The sequence below is a fragment of the Tripterygium wilfordii genome, chromosome 7 (assembly GCF_013401445.1).
Source record: "Tripterygium wilfordii isolate XIE 37 chromosome 7, ASM1340144v1, whole genome shotgun sequence".
NCBI lineage: Eukaryota > Viridiplantae > Streptophyta > Magnoliopsida > Celastrales > Celastraceae > Tripterygium > Tripterygium wilfordii.
This window is the reverse complement of record NC_052238.1, coordinates 1,937,568-1,957,853: the sequence shown is the minus strand read 5'-3', so window position 1 is coordinate 1,957,853 and position 20,286 is coordinate 1,937,568. Positions and strand designations below refer to the sequence as shown.

Here is a 20,286-nt window from a genome sequence, read left to right as displayed (position 1 = left end):
GAAGATGGGAAGTTCATGCTAAAAACAAGATACTGGGGGCAGATATGAAAAGAAACTTTTGCTAAAGAAGTGTATTAAAATAGAGAAAAGAGGGAAAAATCATATTGAGAAACATTAGACTAGAACTCAATAATTATATTTCCCTCAAGAAAAGACTCGACTCAGATAATCATAAATCACACCAGTGGTAGATCCTGATTGGATCCACTCAACCCGACAAGCTATGGCATTGGACCTCATGGTGGTTGGCCATACCCCGTCTTCCAATCCCAACAACTCCACACCTATCACTTTAATGTTTGATGTGATCACTTGCTCTCAATTTCTAAAACAAACGTACACACTTGCTAAACTAAAAACATCCAAGTTATATTTTACATGCCAAAGCAAATTTGGAGAAACAAAAGAAAGGCTCCCTTTCACATCAAGGAGCAATGAAAACTAAAATTTGTCAAGATCTCTACCCTAAACAAATGGTAGAAATCAAAAATAACAAGCCTTTACCCTCTCCTCTACTTGAGTCAACTTGGGATAAGATAAGCTTCTTCTCTAAAACAGGCAGCCTCTGTACAAATGCTTAAATCAGTCACATACCCAACTTGGAATTTCAATCTCCACTAACAGTAAGTTTTAGTAGGATTAAAAATAAGATAATTTGTAAGATGTAAAATTCGTGTTGATTAACTTTAGTAGATGAGGGTCAGTGAAGAAGAATCCTCTGGTACTTGGTCTCTGTAGGTGAATCAGAGCCATCGCAGAGAACCCTTTTCCTCTTCACTTTGCCGCATTGGTTTATGGTGTTGCAAGCATTAATGCTGATTAAAGAGTCTTGGTGAAGGAGCTGTGGACCTGGTGGTGGTGAAGGGATGGTCACAGGTGGGATCTCAAAGGACTCTAGTGGTGGAGGTGGGTGCCTCCATTGAGGAAGTGGTCCTGCCAGGAGGAGGTTCTGGAGGAGTGGACCAGCTTTCATCACTGCCTGTAAAAGCTTTCCTTTTTCAGGTAATGGCTTATCAGGCACCAACTCTATGTCTGTCTCAGGCAAAGATGGTGGCGGTGGTTGAGTCAAATGGGTTTGTGGAATTGGGTCAAAAACAGGGGATGAAACTATGCTTTCTTCACAATCTGATGATGAGAAGCCATTACTGGAGTCAATTCCTCTTCTGGGTTCATCTTCAATGCTAGAAACTCCAGAGAGAGGAGCTGCTGCTTGTTGCTGCTGCTGCAGTTGTAGTTGCTGTTGCTGTTGCTGTTGCAATTGCTGTTGTTGAATCAAGAGTTTCTCAAGGAGCAGTCTTTGGAATTTTTCTTGGGTCTCCTCCTTTTCTTTAATAGCTTTGGTAAGCAGATCTTTGAGATGAATCAACTGGTCATCTCTCTTTCTTAGCTCCTCTTGAACTGCAAGCCTTGTTTGCTCAAGCTCCAGAGTAGTGTACACAAGTGAATGCCTTAGTTCTTCCATTGTCTGCACATATAATCAAAATTAGACCATACCCATGAAAAATTAGCACTCAAATTTTGAAACCCATTTTGTGTTTTTAACTCCAATGACAAAAAAAAGAGTGAAATTGGAGAAATGTGATACCTTTCCTTGGCAGAAGTAAGCCCAACTAAGAAGACTTCTTTGATCCTCCATGAAACCTCTTCAGCAGTAGACTGAATGAGAACAGAAGCAAAAGACAAGAGAAATGTTTGTGTGAAAAGTAGTGGGGAGTGTGTTTTGGAGTCTTGAGTGGGGGGTTTATGGTAGGTCTTATAAGTGGTAGTTGCTAACTACTGTTTTCTTTTTGTGTTCTCTGCTGCTTTTCTCACTGGGGGTTGGACAAAAGCACAAAAGGCCAACCAATGCCAATTCCTCTCTCCCTCTCCCTCTCCCTCTCTCTCTCTCTCTCTTGTGTCTTATCATCTTTTGTACTGTATGCATGACTCTATGTACCAACAAGCCGCGCGAAGAAATATAACATCAGCGGTAAAAGCGGGAACAAGAATCCATTGCAGTCACCAGAATGTCATTAGCAATCGTCTTTTAGCCCTATTGACTGCACTTTCCAAGCCCACTTGAATTATAAATAAATTTATAGCAAGAAATTTTGAATCGCACGTATGTATGTATGTTACCTTAAAATATGTGAAAATTACTATCATGGCTTTTCTCCAATTTTTTTTTTCTTTTCAGTACTCTTTGAGGCAGTTTCATTGTTTTGGAAACACCCATAAGATAAAAGGGTAAGATAAGAGTTTCTGAGGGGAAATGATACTTTTGGTTCCTCACATATGGGTTGTGTAACAACTCGATCCTTCACGTTTCAAATATAATAATTAAATCATTGATCTTTATGAGTCGTAACTCGGTCAGTTTTGAAGCAAATCCGATCAGTCAATTTGTTGATTTGTCAAAAAAAGTCATTTTTAAAACATAACCGTTTTCATAATTGATTTTGCACACATGACATTTAGATGTAACAAAATAGTCACTGACAAATTCTCCGTGAATTTATTTTAGAACAACATTGACCAATGCTCAATGTTGTTCTTTAACTTTTGTAAGTTTATGCAGTCAAAATGTTGATCTAAAATAAATTCAACATCATTTATTTTTAAAAAAATATGAAGATTATTATTTATTAGATGTTCTATGTTGGTTTATCTTCATCAGAAAATGTTGAAGATTATATATTTTTAAAAATATGAAGATTATATATGTATATATGTGTGTGTGTGTATTAGGTACAGATTCTTCTACTTTTTTTAACTTAGAAAAGCGAAATTTTTGTCTCTATGGGTTTGATATTATTGTTCATATAAATTTGTCGGTTTATTGCTGCAATCCATCCTTAACTGCGAATATTCCTCTTGAATTAGTGTGCATGAAACATATATATACACGTACAGATGTGTCTACATTTTTTTAACCTTAAACTTAATTATATCAATCAAACTGGCTAAATCCAGTAATGGTGTTCATATTGTGAATTGATTTAGAGAAAAAGTGAAGAAAAAAATGTTATACGTTTAGGGTACGAATAATGAGCATGTCTTTTTTGACAATAACAAAAGAAAACAAATCACCTATTTACATCTCATGGAGCTCATTTGTTGACTAGAGCTATGCCTGCATGTGCCATCGATGGCTCACCATACATACATATACATATACATATACATATACATATATATATTAGAAATTAAGAGATATCTCCATGACTCCATCTCTGATGTCTTTCTCGTGTTCATAAATATGGAGAATTTGATTGGTCAACAAAGGGAGCTGGTAACAAACTTTCCCTCCAATATATATTCTGTAATAGAGAAAGGTAATGGACCCATTTTGAACAATAAAAGTCCTATTTAAAGGAAACAATGGAGGCTTCACTTTGACTATTTCAAGACCCTCCACTAATTACTTATTTAAAATTTTCATTTTTCATCAATTGAGGCTCACCTGTGAAATATATAAACCTCCTAATATTAGACAAATATACGGCCATGATTGTCTCCTGTCGCCATTGATATTTTTAAGTCTTAAATATTCATAATAAATAAATAAATTATGTACATATATATATACACACACACTAATATACATATCAAAAGTTAGTGGGGGGTAATTTAAATATAAAAAATGAAATGGAATATAATGTGGCGCCGGGCCTTTATGTCCCATCCTAGGTTTGTTTATCTTTGGCATTATATATATGTTGTCAACTTTACTAAATCTATTTATTTTACATTTAATTTAATACCTGCACATGCTGCGAGCTACCCAGGTAACGCCAAATCTAAATATTTCAAAAAAATATTTATTGTTCTTTACTGCCTATTTAACAGGAAATCGTAAAAGTAAAATCTCCTTTTAATCTCGATAATTAAATTGTTCTTTACTGCCACATCTAATGGTATTATTAACCGCATGTGAATGTGATGATCATATATACATAGCTAGTTCGTTTACCGTTAAATTAAGGTTGTTGGTATCTCTTCTCTTCTCTTCTTTTCCAGTTTTCCTTTATTAGTTTTAGTGGAATTTTTTTTTTATAGTTTATTCAATAACCAATGAAAATGCCATAGATAGTGGTGGAACTCATGCTTGTGATGATTTATAATTGCTTTTAAACACAGTATATACTAGGTTTTATAATAAATAGTGAAATTGGCAGGCATGTCATATGGTAACAATCATTATAGTTATTACAATTAATGGACATTTCATAATATCAATAATTATAATGATTGTTTTAATAATGAATAATATATATACATATATACACTATTTATTAAATGTATAATTAATAATATCCAACAAGTTACTTGGGCGATTATGAAAGATGGGGACATGAATTATCATCACAGGGTTACTTTAACCAACATAACATGCAATAATAGTATAATACTATAATTAACCAACATATTTTCCTATTAAATATATGACCATATTATGCACTAATGAAGTAATGAGCATATTCTGCGGGACCCATCTTCCCCCATTGTGCACTGAAGGCCCCACATTATCGTGTTTGTTGTGCCTTGGCTTCTCAGCTAATTAAACATGTAGTAAAAATGTTCACGACACATTATAGATCTGGTTGCCACCATGGTTAACACAATGCTATGGTGAGCACTGCAATATATATAGAATGCTAATAATAAGTTTGAACCCATATTTATAGTGCATACAAGGTAACCCAATATGCTTCTTCTATAAGAACCAAAAAGATATATATAGTGTCAATTCATTTATTTATTGAAGTATCATTAAATATGCGAAAGAATTTAATCAAAGATTCAAAGGTGTCTAAAGTGGTAACGAAACTCAGTAAAAAAATAGTGTGGTTCAACTAAAGAATGTAACGAATTTCTTTCTGGGACAGTTAAGATAGAATTGATTCTTCAAAAAGCAGTAGCTCCGGTAAGGTATGTTGTTCCTTTGACTCTCACACTTTATAAGTTTTAACTCCAAATTAAGGTATGTTAAACTAGTTTAATCAATTAATAATGTATTGGAATCCTAGCTAAATGCTAACCACTTGGATGATAGTTCACTAGTAAATCTCTTTAGAGTCAAACCGTATACACTCGAAATATATTAAGTTCGATTCCTACCGATAAATATATTTTTTGGCTGTTTATATAGAATGTATTTTTATTCTATTGGAATCCTAGCTAAATGCTAACCACTTGGATGATAGTTCACTGGTAAATCTTTTTAGAGTCAAACCGTATGCACCCGAAATATATTAAGTTTGATTCATACTGAGAACAATTAAACTAGTTTAATCAATTAATAATGTATTTGAATCCTAGATAAATGCTAACCACTTGGATGATAGTTCACTAGTAAATCTCTTTAGAGTCAAACCCGTAAATATATTAAGTTTGATTCCTACTGAGAACCATGTTATTGTGGCCATCAGAGACGTAATCAAGATTTGGGATGAGTGGGAGGCACTACGGGAGTTTCATGGCAGTCCAATAAATTTTTTTTGGACTATTTATAATTTTATTAATATCTAATCCAATAAATATATTTTTGGTTGTTTATAGGAATGTATTTTCTATTCTATACGGACACACCACCAGATCAAACCTATGAAAGCCCAGATCAAACCTATGAAAGTACAGGTCACCAGATCAAGTACAGGTCATCAGGTCAAATCTAATGAAAGTACATGTCATTTCTATACGACATTACCACCAGATCACAGGGGCAGACTAAGCCCACACTCCTCTTTATAAATATTCGGAGGAATTGAGACTAGAACCTATGACCTGAAGTCAGGGACATGCAAAGTCATTGCCACTCAATCAATGGACTCATTTGCCAAATGTATTTCTATTCTAAAATATTATAATTCTATAAATAAATATTATATATTAAATAAACGCCTAAAGTTGCCACAAATAAGAAAAATAGGAAAAAGTAAATTAAAAAAAAAACACACACACACAAAAAGAAGATAGCATTGCTGATTGCTCCCCACTAGACTCGAAGGTGTTGTGCCAAACAAAAAACTATTATAACCATCAAACCAATCTCCTCCTTTCGACGTATATGTAAACTATACGTATATGTAGTAAATTTTTTTAAAAAAATCCAGGACCAACGTGGTTCCGTCCTTAATGACAATGCGTTAATCTTTGACCTAACTCAGCTATCATCATAGGAGGAATTTATATACACATACGTCTGACAACCCATTTTTATATCATTATCAAATGTTAAAAAAATAAATTTGAGTAAATCGTTGTCGGTCATAAAAAAATTCTAAATACTGCCGTGATTGAAGCTAAGATAGAAGGTCATGTCACCGACCCACGCAAACTCAATTGATATTTCTGTGTGCATGTGATTGATTTCATATATACCCTACTAAAGATTAGGCAAATATATACGAATGATTTGATTTTCCACATCAAATTCTGATTTAACATGCTAACTATATATATATATACAAACTTAAATTCAAATCAAATCAAATCGACTTGATTGTCCACACGTACACTCATTAGTTATTTGAAATAAACACACAAATACAATACTACTACATCGATCAAATATTATTATATTGTATATAGCATCAACAATACCCAAAGACTTAACAGAGATCCACCAAAGTGGGGCCATTAACGGCTAATACATGAAAAGAAAAGAAAATCATGGATGGATGCCTCCTTTTATTTTAACCGTGTGGAGCCCAATAACTACAAAGATCTTGAAAGGGGAATCAAAATTGGGGTCCTTTAAATTCTTTAATTAGTTGGGTCGTCCAATCTCAAATCATATCATCTTCTTTGGAGATCTTTGGAATCCCAAGTGCCAATCGCTCTCTAACCCTATACTCCTCTAACCCTATTAATATTATATATCTTATGACTTTATTACTGTCTGAATATGCTCTCAATCTTATTGTTATTGCAACAAAAAAAGAAAAAAAAGAAAAAACCCCCAACAAAGAATTGTCTTGTCCTCAAATACTTATGTAGCGTAGTCCACAATCACATGTATTGGAAAAATTCAAATTATTTTTAATCATGATTTAGACTTCAAGGGGCTAAGGTTTGGTAGCTGTGATTGAATCATTCGATGGCTGTTTTTTTGTTTTTATTTATTTAAAAATACGAGTCACATTTGGACAAGACAAATTAAATATTCAAAATATATATTGGGAATTTAGGATGACCTCACCGTATATATTTTAATTTAATTCAAAAAAAGTTACAAGATCTTGTATTGATCTTAATGCTGTTGCTTTTGATCCCTAAACGCGTTTTTGGGTCTCCTAATGGTCTATTTGAATTATGGGTTGATTGTCCTTATTACTAATGACTTCACATGTGGGTGGTTGATTTTGTAGTTATAGTTAGTTGGATCATGCCAAGTGCCCTAATTTGATTGCTCTGTGTTTTTTATAGGGTATGTTTGTTTATTGGGATTGGTGTGGGCATCTCTAAAGAAAGTTCACGAGAGTGACTTACAATCAAGCTTTATTTTGTTATTATATTCAAATCTTGTCCCGGATACACTTGTCCTTAACAGGGATTGAAGAGGTAACAAGGCTATTCACAGATGGAATAAGAATTGGTATAATATATAATGATTAGACTAATTTGGCTTCTAGAGATGTTTTGGGGGGGGGGGGGGGGTCAACATCATCATGCCTAAACACCACATGGAAAATCTAATCAAAATTCTAGTGGGCTCCACACGGTTTTGTACTATATTTAGTTACTAATTCTGGGGGATCTAGAGACAAGACAAACTTGTGAAGGCTCAACTCACATGGCAGGCAGCTGCTTAATATGTTCTTTTGGTTATAATCCACTACTTGAAGCTCTTCTGGAAGGTGGATTTAGGGCCCGCTGGGCCTGTTCTTTTGGGCTGGGTCCAGTTAAACAGCCCACTGTTTGGCAGGAAAATCTCATGAGATTGTCTGTGGTGTGTCTTGAGGTGATTTCTCTTGTGTTTTCCAACCAAGAGAATCACAATGAATAAAGAGAAGAAGACATAAAGCTTTAGTAGGTAGACATGGAAATGACATTATTTCCCCCAATATATTCGAATACCTCTAATCATGCCACTTCTTTAAGTAACAAAGCTGGACATTGTTTTTGCTTGCAAGAAACTTCGAGGAAAGATTCTTACCACCAAAAAAACAAAACAAAAAAAAACTTGAAGGAAAGACAGCACAATGATACAAAATCCGAGCGGGTCATGTTCCAGATTCTTCTCTGTAATTAGTCATAAACAAAATCATTTACAGTTTTTTTGCAGCAAAGTTAGCTGTAATGATCTCCATCCGACTGGTTCTTTCTTAGATATGACAGGGGGGTTGGTGTGCATATTCTTTCTGCAGTCATACATCTAATAATCACCAACCACATTACATTATCTTCACTGTTGCGACTTTGGTTTAAAGTGTAGTAAAGCACCTGCAAAGGCAAGGCAGGCTGCCAGACCACAGTGACAAGAGACATAGAACCCATTTTTCTTAAATAAAAGCAAAGATCCTTACATAAAATCAACACAATCAATATTTTTACAATGATACAGAATAACACAGAAACATATACTGCTTGGTTCTACAAACTCTTCTTTTTTAGTTCGCATAAAATTTTTTGATCACTCTTTTCTCCTCAATTTTATGTTTCTGGGAACTTCTTTGTAGGATTGCACCTTTCCTACGGCTGTACGCATTGGTCTTCCGGTTGAAGATCTCCGCGGTACATGCATTTCAGTTCCAGAATCACTAGCTTCTTCTTTTTTAGCAGATGAAACCATTGGAGTTGAACAATCTTCATGCTTTGGGTCATCAACTGACTGAGGGACTAAAAAATTAACATCTTCAATCTCAAACAAGTTCTCCGAGGGTTCCCGCTCTTGGGATTTAAACCTGGCAGATTGCCTTCTCAAACAATGCCTGTATGGGAAAAACTCCCAATTGGTCATACATACTAAAACCATCATAAAGAAAAAGGGGAAATCTCTTTTTTTTCTTGGCCAAGTACTGAAGTACTTGATACACGTTTCCCATTTTTCAATTTCACAAAATTCCATATATGCATTGCTTTTCATATACTAAATAAAGCCCTTGTTTGGGTGGAGCATTATATAGTTTGCGTCAACTAACCTTTTGTTTGGGACATTCTCTTTTCCTTGTTTTGCAGAAGAGCCCATAGCTGCAAGTAATTAACAAGGTTACCCATTTTTTCACACACGATAAAGAAAACATAGTATAAAATGGCACTTCAGATTTAATGAGCATCATAGATCAAAATTATTACAATGTCTTCTTCCATTGCGTCCACTGCTGCGATTACACAGTTTAACCTCATCATTAGCTTTATGTAGGTGCTCCTCCCTCCCTCGCTCTTGTTCCTTGAGTCAAAAATACAGGAAAAAAACAGAAGAAGAAGGTATCAGCGGTATAATTGCACACCTGGTAATTAGACAAAAATAGGCTTCCACTAAAATAAATGTCTCAAAATAAAGCTGTCAGCTAGTAAAGCTAACCTCTATTTCCAAGTTTTTGGACTTGAGTAAAGCATCCTTGCACACAAGTTCGTGTTGCAATGCCTTCACCTGAAATAAGTAATGAAAAATTATGACAGGCAATCGAAATATACAAGTCAAAAGCAGACAGGTAAGACTTAGAAGACGAGTGCATACCCTGTCTCGTCCTAAATTAAGCTCCTGCCAAACCAACCAACACAGTTAATATCAATTGACCAGTTGATAGTTATAGATACAAAGTTAGCTTAATGAATATTTACAAAACACTCTTACTGCTAACATGTGGCTGTTTGATTGAGCAAGATTCCAGTTCTGCAACTGCAATTTCTGAAAACTAATCCGCAGGTTCTGCAACTCGGTTCCACTCAATTCTATTATTTTGCTGTTGAATCTTCATTAAGAAATCCCCAATCCATCATAAACTTCCAAACGAAATATATATGTTCTGTTCATATCCGCACAAATTTTCTTTATATAATATATCCTTCTTACTTAACAAATTCTAAATTCCATGTTTCAAATAGTTGGAACCCAGAGTTCCAAACTTTCAATGAATTTTCGTAACAATCAAAGGGAAAGCATACAAAAGATAAAACAAACCAAAAGAAAATAGAGCAATCAAAGGATACTTCCTCTCCTCAATAAGCTTCATCAATGCCATATTTTCCTGTTTCACAAGAAATTCATACTAAGCGCTAGTGCAACAAAAATCATGGAGGCAACAAAGAAAGCTGAAAAAAAATGTTCCAGAAAACTTTAAGCCCTAATAAACTGGCAAAAAAATCTGATAAGCTAAAGAAATTCAGGATTGAATAACAACATCACTTATGAAAAAGAATGGTCGATTTGACAAGGACAAAGATAAGATTATACCTTAAGAAGTTGGTTGATGTAGTCTTCTGCACTCGACAGAATCTGCGGTTGCTTTTTCTCAAGCGTTACCAACTTGGGTTGTGACTGCAAGTTGGTTATGTCAGAGAGCCTCTTCTTCATCACACTCCCAAAAGACGCTCTCTTTGCCATTCTTTCACCTTTCGTGCAGTGCGATTTTGGTAAAACACACACAGGGGATCCTCAATCGAACCAAAGCGCCCTAATGGTAGAGAGAGACAACGAAACTAGGGTTTTTTTACATAAAAGAATGAAGCAAGGGATCAGATTACATCTAAATTCTAAATCTAACTACGTATCTTTAAGAATCAACAAAAGGACACATTCAAATGGCGAAAAGATCAATTAAAGCCCTAATCTTTATTTGAAGGCTCGCTCTCTAATTCGGTTGTGTGAACAGTGAAGCGACAGTTGGATTCGCAGAGGAATAGGACGAAAAGAAAAGGAAAGAAATCAAAGAAGGGAAGGAAATTAAGGTGCGAGGTTCGGGGCTCCAACGGCTCTCCGAAGGAAATTAAGGGGCGAGGTTCGGGCTCACACGACCAAAAAGCCAAAAAGGACTTACCCAACGACAAAAAGTTTCGACGTTCGGTGTTCCAACGGCTCTCCGAAGCAACTTCTTACCCGAAAATAGTTTTAAATTTCCAAACCGTCCGATTTTCTTTTATACAATGTTAGAAATTCTCAAAATTTGATCTTCAAAAGTCTCTAAATCTATGTGATAGTAAAATAGTCAGTGATTAAAAACACATGTAGAATCCACTTCATATCCAATACTCCACATTAAATGGGATATTTTAATATCACTTTTTGAAAGTTTCAAGCATTATCCTTTTGTCTTTTAACGTTCCAAAACTTCCAATTTTAACTCACAATTTAAATTTCTGTTCTTTAATTTTTACACAATTTAATTTGAAGTTTCTCTCTTAGTAACATATGCACTGATAAGAAATAAGAATCAACACACCCCGGCCCCGACTCTATCCCTGGACCAAACTACGCACAATTGAAGATAGATTTCACACTCCTGAACAACATTCAAACGCTTTCTGCATTAATTTTCAATAGCAATTTCCATACTTTGTTCTTCTTTAAAATGTGTGTGCTTTACGTTTTTGTTATGAATCAACAATAACAAACTGAACACCAACTTCCTACCTGCGAGGGCGGCATATTTTGTTAAACCAAAAGCGCTTCTTCTTTTTCTTTTTTTTATACAGTGTCATACGTTTTAAACGTAACAGAGAAGCAGAAACAGAAAATAATTACGTTAATGTTGATTTAATCGATTCATAAGGAATAATGCAGTTTCCTTCCTCTAGCTTTCTTGATACCAGTGTTACTATTTATGCAATTAATTGATTTGTGAGGGACTTCATGAACCAATCACGTTGCATTTATTCACACATGATCCCAAATATGCTTTTATGGCAATGCATGGTGATGTCAATAGGCATCCATACCATATAGGCATATACTGCCAAGGAGTATTTATAAGCGTTAATCTGTCTAAATCAAAGCCCTCCGATCGATCAGTCCAAAAGACAAAAACTGGCGGTGATAATGTATACATTATTCAAAGCTATCAGTTTGGGGCATGCAATGTGGACAGTAGAAGACAAATGATGAAGCAGCCTGCTTTCTTGTATTATTCAACCAATCATGAATATGTACATATATATATATACACAAATCAAGTCAAAAGTTTGATGAACCAAATTAAAGTAGCAGACTTTTTCTGTCTCATATCTCTGCTTTAATAAGAGATCTTGAAAATGTTCATTGAATTAACCAGCATGAGATATTTTACAGTTGTACCCAGCAAGTTGTTTCCATAACCCAATCTGTTCCTTTCACACCCACCAAATTGTAGCCTAATTTCTTGCATCGGCATCAACACTCTCTCTAAACTTCTTATAGATGTCACTTCTGTAAAATTTTCTTGTCCTCATCACCAGAACTAGCGAGATTAAGGCACCGAAAAATGTACCACCAGCCAGAATTGAAAATGAATTCCTATAACACTGAGTTCCAATACAAACCAACTCTTTCACATCCGACCTGGTCAAACCCTTCTTTGCAAGCTCCTCCAATGCCTGCCGATCGTAAAGCATCCCTGTGATCTTCACATTAAGTATGTAAGACCCAATAGGACTAGCCAGTTGTCCACAATTGAACAATGTGGAGTAGTACTTAAGCCCAAACAGCTCTGAAATTATAGCGAAAAGCAATGGCAATTGTGCTCCAAATGCGAAACCAGTGATAATCGATGCAATATAGAGCGAACCCGGGAAAGGGAATGCAATGATGAGGTAACCAATGGAAGCTAAAATGAGAACAATTGTCATCATCAATGGCCTTGGCATTTTGTACTTCACAAGCAAGCTTTCAGAGACAAACCCAGAAAATACTCTTCCAAAGTAATTGTATATGCTCACCAGTGACACAAATGAGCTTACGGTTCTCTGTGGATACCCCAATGATTCACCTATTTGACCCAAATTGTCCACAGCAGTCAAGCTCGAACCGAGTCCAAATAGAGTTGCCACAAAGAGAACTAGCATGTCTAGGCTTAATAGTGCTTGCAAGATCGTGTAGTCCTCACCTCTTGGTGGCTTGTTACATATGCTCGTCCAACAAGACACTGGGGGCTTTTTCTCTTCCGGTTCAGGGTTTGTAATCTCCTTCTCTTTCAATTCAACTTCTACTGGTTTCTCAACTCTGATTTCACTAGGAGGCTGTTTCTTGAGATTCCAGAGGACTAAGTCTTCTCTAATGGAAATAAAGAGTGGAACAAATAGCAGAAAACAACATATACTTGCACTTGTAGCATAAGCCCAATGAGGAAAAACAACCTGTTTTTGTGCTATAGTTACACCCATCAGAAACAAAGCAAGAACAATTGACACATAGAGGAATTGATAGAACACGTTAAGCTCATTAGGTTGTCTCTCAACCTTCATAGTTCGGACAGTGTACACAAACACCACAGATAACGCCGCCGGAAGCCACGCGATTAGAAGAATCAGAGACTTGGAATCATTTCCATATATGGCCAAATAAAGTTGTGTCATCACAGCCCCACTGAGCCCAACAAAACCCTTCAATAGCCCCAACATAACCCCTCTACTTTCAGGGAAATTCTTAACACAAGTTACAAGCGCACCTGTATTGGCGAAATTCTGTGAATTGGCTCCAATGCAGATGTAAGCACACATATGCCACACTTTAGGTTTCGCAATTTTGCCTGCTACGGCCAACCAAATCATGAAGTACCCAGAAAAGTTCATGGCAGATCCAACAAGAAGCACAAACCATGTGGGTGTCACTTCGGCAAGAAGACCAGAGAGGACGCCAACATTTGCACCTAAATCCTTGAAGAATCCGAGCAAATTGAGTGTTGTTTGGTCGTACCCTAGAGTGGCTTTGATTTCCTTCGAATAGATGCCAAACAGATATGTAGCACCAGCCCCTGCCATGATAAGAAAGGAAGCGAAAACAGAGAACCATCGGCCTCGGAGGATGTGAAGCACCATACCACATGCCCCACCACCGCCTCCGCGGCCGTGAATGGCCGAGGTCATTGATGTCTCACCCATATCACCCAAATTAATGAATTGTTAATGCAGCGGGTACGAATCTGCATATGAATTCGGATGATAAAGGCGAGATCTTGATACTACAGAGTTGGGTTTGGGGAACAATTTGAATTGGAGATGTGAGAAGATACAATGCGATGTTTAATTAAAGAGGGAATAAGGATTGAGGAGGAGCAAATTGGGGAGGTAGAACAGCCAAATCTTGCCCGTAAAGGACACAAGTTGCGGAGACAAAAATAGCAAAAACCTATAAATAAGGCAAATAAATATAAGCCGTGGTTGCCTGGTTGGTTTGTGTGAGCTAATAATTAATTGAAAAGTAAAAACCCTATCTTATCTTTTTAATTAATTGGGGATTTCTGTTTTTAACTGAATTTACTGAATCGTTTTTTTATCCGTTTCAATCTGTTTCGACTTTGGGTCTCTTCGGGTGGACTGTGACAGAATTACAGGTTTGCTTAGGAAATAATAAAAAAAACACCATGGCGGTAAGTTTTAATTGAGGTCAAATTCATGTTCGTCAATGATTACAATAAAGTTTTGGAATATAGGTTGCATGTGGGAAAGACAATAACCAAGCACGGGATGGTTGTCTTTTATTGGAGAGAGAGGATTTGGTTTCTCAATTGGGGTTTTGCCGTTTTGGAGCAGCCCATGTGGGATGTGATAGGTTAAGGTTGTCAAAATCGGAATCGTACATGACATCGATGGAATATATGTAAAATTGAATTGTAAAATCGTAAGATTTTATAAAATAAAAAAAATAAATGTAAGATAATATAATTATTTATTTCTAAATAAATAATTAATATTATATAATATACTATAGTTTATAGATAATAAAAAATTTAAAAATGTGATTATTATTTATTCATAGACATGTTAATATTTCACAAAATTATAATTTTTTAAGACCTCTAAAAAACTATGAAAAGCAAGCACAATAATTGTGCAATATTATATCATATTAGTATATTAGAACAAATATTTCAATAAAAACTATGATTAAAAACATAAGCACATGATTAATATACCACAACCTATAAGCCCATGGACTCCACAAGTGTATTAAGGTTAAGATCGGTAAAATTTTATCAATTTTGAGATTTTACATCTATTCGAATCGTTTTGATTATCTAAAATCGTACGATCAAAATCGAGATTTTGACAATCATGGTAGACACATTTGACGAATGGCAATATTCTCATACCAATGAGAGTCACAAATTCAATCCCAAAGCACATAATTCTTGTGGATTTTCTCTGACTGGTCTTAAAAACGTCAGGGGGACACCACTTCTACGGTTCATAATAGTATTCAGGTAAAATTACTTAAATATGATTTTTTTAAAAAATATTTCTTTAGTAAAATAGGAAACAAATATAGAGACTTAGCCAAAAAACACACGTCTACATTAGATTACCTATACTTCCCATATTTTAAAGATTTGCTATAATGGTTACGTACATCCAGGTAACCACACCATAACATTACGACATTATCTACAAATATAATATTAATTTTTGTTGTAAAAAATAAAAAATATTATTAACTCTGACATATCTATTCTCTCTCCTCTAGAGACAGAACACCCTCATCACTTCGAGTTCTCGGGGGGTTACTGTAGCAATAACTACAGCAGCCTCAGCTGTAGCCCTCTTTGGGCTTCAAAATATTATTTTTTTTATTTTAAAAAATTATATATGTGTAGTATTCGGAGTAACGATTCCAACGACATATTTTTGGTTTGAAACAAAAATCAAATTTAACGTGAAAAATGCATAACAATTCTGAACCGTTGAATATAAACTCAAAACATTCGATGTTTCGATCGCGATGAATTTTATTTTTGTTTCGAACAAAAAATATGTCGTTGGAATAGTTAGATCGAATACTATACATATATAATTTTTAAAAAATAAATAAAAAAATATTTTAAAGCCCAAAAGGGCTACAGCGGGGCTGCTGTAGTTGATGTCGTTGGACACATATCCTTGCTCCCCTACTTAAGATCGCCGAGTAGAATTCCGGCATGTGTGAAAGCTTTAATTGCGGAAGGCACGATGAGACAGGGACGGAGATCGATGATTACAAATTAGAGAGTGAATGCTATTTTACCTTGGTTCACTATCTGTGCCAAGGTGAAGATTATAGATCAACTCTTAAATTTTGTAAAGAGAGCATGGAGAATATTTGAACCCCTAATTTTATAAAAATTAAGTTACTTGTAAATGCATATTTTTTTTTTCCTCCATATTTATTGTATTGATAGTGGCACGAATGACTACATGACCTCTTTTCCCTAATTTATTATTTGTCCGATTGAAACAAAAATTCTAGAGAACTGTAACTTGTCCGATTGAAGGAAGCATTAGTGAAATTCTTTTCTTTATTACTTCAATTCGACAAATCTCAGTTGTATAAGTTATCGTTTCCGATTTTCTACTTGATTCTTTACTGAGCTCTTCCTGTTCCAAAGCGGAAAATGTGCAAAGCGTTTGAAATTTCATAACAGATGAAGCGACAAAATGGACGCAGTGTTCGATCCGCTAAGAGAGTGAGCCAATAAGAGCGATCGCCTCGTCAAGAAGTGCCGCAAGCCCGATCGCTCATGCGATTCTGTAGGGCGATGGTTTAGAATTCTCGAGGGTGACATTTCGTACATATTTAGAGTTTGTGGTGACGGGATTCATCTCTTCTTCGTCCTTATAACAACATCATCGTTGGATCTGGCTAGGTAAACCTAATTCTTCTTTGTTTATGGTCTATTTGATTGCTTGATTGGCTCCGTTGTGCTTTTCTTTTAGATTGCTTTTCATTCGGTCATTGTAAGTGCGTTTTATCGATCAATATAATACTATGTAATTTAAGATTCAGTGAATTCACACGGATACACAGAATAATCTAGATAACATCATATATTGGCTGGAAATTCTTATATCAAATTCTCGACACGCTAATTTCCCAAATCTCACATCTACGATCAAATCTCACAGATTAGGTCTCGCTCTTCCTGATCGATCTGCTAATGGACTCTCCAAATCTCACATCTACGCTCAAATCTCTCAGATTAGGTCTCGCTCTCCTGATCGATCTGCTAATGGACTCTTCAGCATAACGTAGTTCGCCAGATCCGTCTCCGTGTTGCGGTCTGTTGTCTTGTCCCGAAACTGAAAGCCTCATCTGTCCGTTACGTTGAGAAAGCGTCACTCTCTCGCATTCCACAAACGCTTCATGTCAGTTTCTCTCTGTCTCTCAGCGTATTGTAGTTTGTGATAACATTAACATGCAATTTCTCATCGGCCAAATTGAAAACTCTTTGGGAAAAAATGTTTTTGGTTACTTAATGTTTAGATTTATTAGCAGTAAGATCTACCTCTTAAATGACTATATTTCTTTGTGCTATGATTGTATTAACGATTTTCTTCAATGTCCTAACAAATTGCCTTAATCACCTAGAACTATATTTTCTTAATTATTTTTCTGTGTCCATTCAAATCTTAGTTTCCAGACTTGAGTTTGTCACCAAGATAATTGGAATTTAGCTGACGTTCTATAATTTCCCAAAGAGAATTCAATGTTTAGCATTCTGGCTCTTTTGTTGCTTTTGTGATATTATTTATTATTAGTAATTTGGTAACTACCAATTCATGGACATTTTGTTGTTCAACGTTTCTTATTGGTGTTGGATCTCACCTTTTTGTTCATCTGAATGCTGTACATCAGATGAAATCTATAAAATATGACAGATGTGTGCATCAATCTCTCATTGTAAATTTGAATTGCTTGTCAAACGAAACCAGTGCACAATTTCATGAAGTGGTAAGGGCCACATGATGTACGCAATGTCCTGCTTTCTTTTTGTGTTTATGCCTTATGATTTGGACAATTGCTTAAATAATTAGGATGCCATGTGATATGTATGTTGAACTTCATCATGAGATCATAGACTTTAAATTATAAGCAGAAATGTATTGTCTGCGCCAATCACCCAATTGTAAATATGAACCGCTTATCAAACGATAACTCCACAATTTAATGAAGTGGGAAGCCGGAAGCTCCATATGATGACATGATTCTCATTTTCTTTTGTGTTTAGCTTTCTGAGTCGAACACAGAGGTTGAGGCGTTACCATACTCTAATTACTTCGTTTAATCATTAGAAATTTTACATGTGCTTTGTCAATTAAATTTTACATAGGACCGCTTCTTGTAGTGTAATATTAGTGTTTCTGTTATTTTGTTTGTTGTGGATATCTGCAATTTGTGATGCCATGATATTACTATTAGCTCGGCTGCAAATCAAATCATCATAATCATCATCATAAGAATAATAATAAAAGCCTAATGGATATATTTTATTTTCAAACCAACTTCATGTGTGTAAAGTTGTTGAGATTGGAATATTCATTGTGATGTAAAAAATTCTCATGCTATATTGTTCCGCAGGAGTGCGACGCAAGCTTGAAATGGTCAAAGAGGTAGGTGTAGCATATACTTTTCATCTTTTCTTTTCTTTCTCTGACTTGTATTTCTTTCTTTGTAGTTTACTAATTTAGCTGCCATTAATCTATGATTCTCGACTTTTGATAACTAATGAATGATGACTAATCTAAACAAGGGTCTACGAAAAATTTAATCAACTAGCAGAAAAAGTGATTGACATTCTTTAAAATGTTTAGGTTTGCTCTAGGCTTTAAGACCTGATGGAAAATGGAAGTTAAGAAAATGTTCATGATTCTTGTATATGCACATTTGACTGAAAATCTTATTTTTAATTATATAAAAATACACTGACTTCATTTGAGAGAGAGAGAGAGAGAGAGAGATAAGGGGGGAGGAGAACAGGTTGAGGTAGGAAGCGATTTGATATCGATCAAGATGAGTGGCCTCTCATCTCTGATATCCTAAACTATACCTATCCAGTCTAAGACAAAAGTAATTTTGTTGGCTAGCTTCTCTGCTCACCTCCATGCTTGCTGTGACAGTTTGAACATAAAATATAATTTAAAAAGTTGTTGTGGTCACCTTTCCAGTAAACAGATAATATCTTGTTCAATCATCTTGGAAACCAATGATGTTGTTGAGGTTGGTCTTAGATTGTTGATAACTTCTTGTGTACATACTGTTACAATATTAGTTTTCTGCTAGTAACTTGGTTCTTTTCTTTTTACAGGGTCCCAAATACACAGTTCATAGAAGTGGGACAATCCATGGCATCCAGTGGTATGCTTTTACTCTCTTGTTTAATTATCTCTCTCCCTCCCTGTCTCCCCCCCCCCCCCTTCTCTCTCTGTGTGTGATTTCTAACTTCGTGTCATATTCTAGTAATTGGTTGTTAGGGCATCCCTGTTTGCCAGGATTGAGATCATTAAAAAAATCCAAACTAATATACCTGGCACAAATAGCTAAATATCATCTTGGAAACCAATGATGTTGTTGAGGTTGGTCGTAGATTGTTGATAACTTCTTGTGTACATACTGTTACAATATTAGTTTTCTGCCAGTAACTTGGTTATTTTCTTTTTCCAGGGTCCCAAATACACAGTTCATAGAAGTGGGACAATCCATGACATCCAGTGGTATGCTTCTACTCTCTTGTTTAATTATCTCTCCCCCTCCCTGTCTCCCCCCCCCCCCTCCCTCTCTGTGATTTCTAACTTCAACATGTCATATTCTAGTAATCGGTTGTTGGGGCATCCCTGGTTGCCAGGATTGAGATCATTAAAAAAATCCAAACTATATACCTGGCACAAATAGCTAAATGTGATCTTTTTCATTATCAGTGTCGGGCGCACACAATAAAAAAGTTTGTTAAAAACCTGTAATTTAAAAGATCTTCCCCTGTAGAATATATGGGCGTCCTTTTTGTTTGTTATTTTGAGCTGGATTGTTTGATTGTCAGTGGTTATTGACTTTAATTCTCACTAAAGTGGCTTTTGACTTAGTCTTGCTGTTTATTGGGCTCTATTACCCGTTTAAGTCGGGCGTGGGCCGAGGAAAGTTCGGCTTCATGATTAGGCCTTCGATCATTTAGGCCCTTTTTTGGGCCACTATATCCAGTAATTTGGGCCCGGAGATATTTTGCTTTAATATTCGGCCTATGATATGTTTGGGCCCATGTTTAGGCCACTTTTCCCAGTAAATTTAGGCCAGGCCCATTTGAATTGGTCTTTAGTTTGGAAAACTTTAGTCACATCTCAGTTTTTACTAAAGACACTTTGTCAATTGTTTTTTGCAAGGGATGGTCAACTCAAATTGGGATGTTTTTAGTAAAAAATGGGGTG

At 35.6% G+C, this 20,286-nt stretch overlaps 3 protein-coding genes and 1 long non-coding RNA gene across 4 annotated transcripts; 1 reads left to right on the top strand and 3 right to left on the bottom strand.

Moving 5' to 3' along the window:
• Positions 1–288: 288 nt before the first annotated feature.
• On the bottom strand, positions 289–1,910 carry LOC120002293 (mediator of RNA polymerase II transcription subunit 15-like). Its single transcript, XM_038850990.1, has 2 exons — positions 1,586–1,910; positions 289–1,465 (listed from the first exon to the last, which is right to left on the bottom strand). The coding sequence occupies exons 1-2, from the start codon at positions 1,634–1,636 to the stop codon at positions 701–703; spliced, it is 816 nt and encodes a 271-aa protein (XP_038706918.1). The 5' UTR covers positions 1,637–1,910; the 3' UTR covers positions 289–700.
• Positions 1,911–8,467: 6,557 nt separating this feature from the next.
• LOC120002824 (shugoshin-1-like) lies at positions 8,468–10,794 on the bottom strand. The gene is made up of 8 exons (XM_038851662.1): positions 10,382–10,794; positions 10,138–10,175; positions 9,782–9,890; positions 9,665–9,688; positions 9,509–9,577; positions 9,280–9,373; positions 9,126–9,174; positions 8,468–8,915 (listed from the first exon to the last, which is right to left on the bottom strand). The coding sequence occupies exons 1-8, from the start codon at positions 10,529–10,531 to the stop codon at positions 8,618–8,620; spliced, it is 831 nt and encodes a 276-aa protein (XP_038707590.1). The 5' UTR covers positions 10,532–10,794; the 3' UTR covers positions 8,468–8,617.
• Positions 10,795–12,025: 1,231 nt separating this feature from the next.
• On the bottom strand, positions 12,026–14,083 carry LOC120003087 (protein NUCLEAR FUSION DEFECTIVE 4-like). The gene has a single exon (XM_038851992.1). It carries the CDS (start codon positions 13,996–13,998, stop codon positions 12,274–12,276), a length of 1,725 nt encoding a protein of 574 aa, XP_038707920.1. The 5' UTR covers positions 13,999–14,083; the 3' UTR covers positions 12,026–12,273.
• A 2,231-nt stretch (positions 14,084–16,314) lies between these two features.
• On the top strand, positions 16,315–19,313 carry LOC120001806. Its single transcript, XR_005469041.1, has 3 exons — positions 16,315–16,736; positions 18,449–18,480; positions 19,176–19,313. It is a non-coding gene; the product is annotated as an uncharacterized LOC120001806 (long non-coding RNA).
• Positions 19,314–20,286: the final 973 nt, after the last annotated feature.

What these genes read in the sequence shown, in the direction of transcription:
- LOC120003087 (XM_038851992.1), bottom strand. Translation starts at nt 13,998, where the DNA reads ATGGGTGAGACATCAATGACCTCGGCCATTCACGGCCGCGGAGGCGGT.
- LOC120002824 (XM_038851662.1), bottom strand. Translation starts at nt 10,531, where the DNA reads ATGGCAAAGAGAGCGTCTTTTGGGAGTGTGATGAAGAAGAGGCTCTCT. An exon ending in ACATCAACCAACTTCTTAAG is followed by an intron (nt 10,176 to 10,381) that starts GTATAATCTTAT and finishes CTTGTGAAACAG; the next exon opens with GAAAATATGGCATTGATGAA. An exon ending in ACGCAATGGAAGAAGACATT is followed by an intron (nt 9,175 to 9,279) that starts GTAATAATTTTG and finishes AATTACTTGCAG; the next exon opens with CTATGGGCTCTTCTGCAAAA.
- LOC120002293 (XM_038850990.1), bottom strand. Translation starts at nt 1,636, where the DNA reads ATGGAGGATCAAAGAAGTCTTCTTAGTTGGGCTTACTTCTGCCAAGGA. An exon ending in CTTACTTCTGCCAAGGAAAG is followed by an intron (nt 1,466 to 1,585) that starts GTATCACATTTC and finishes TTATATGTGCAG; the next exon opens with ACAATGGAAGAACTAAGGCA.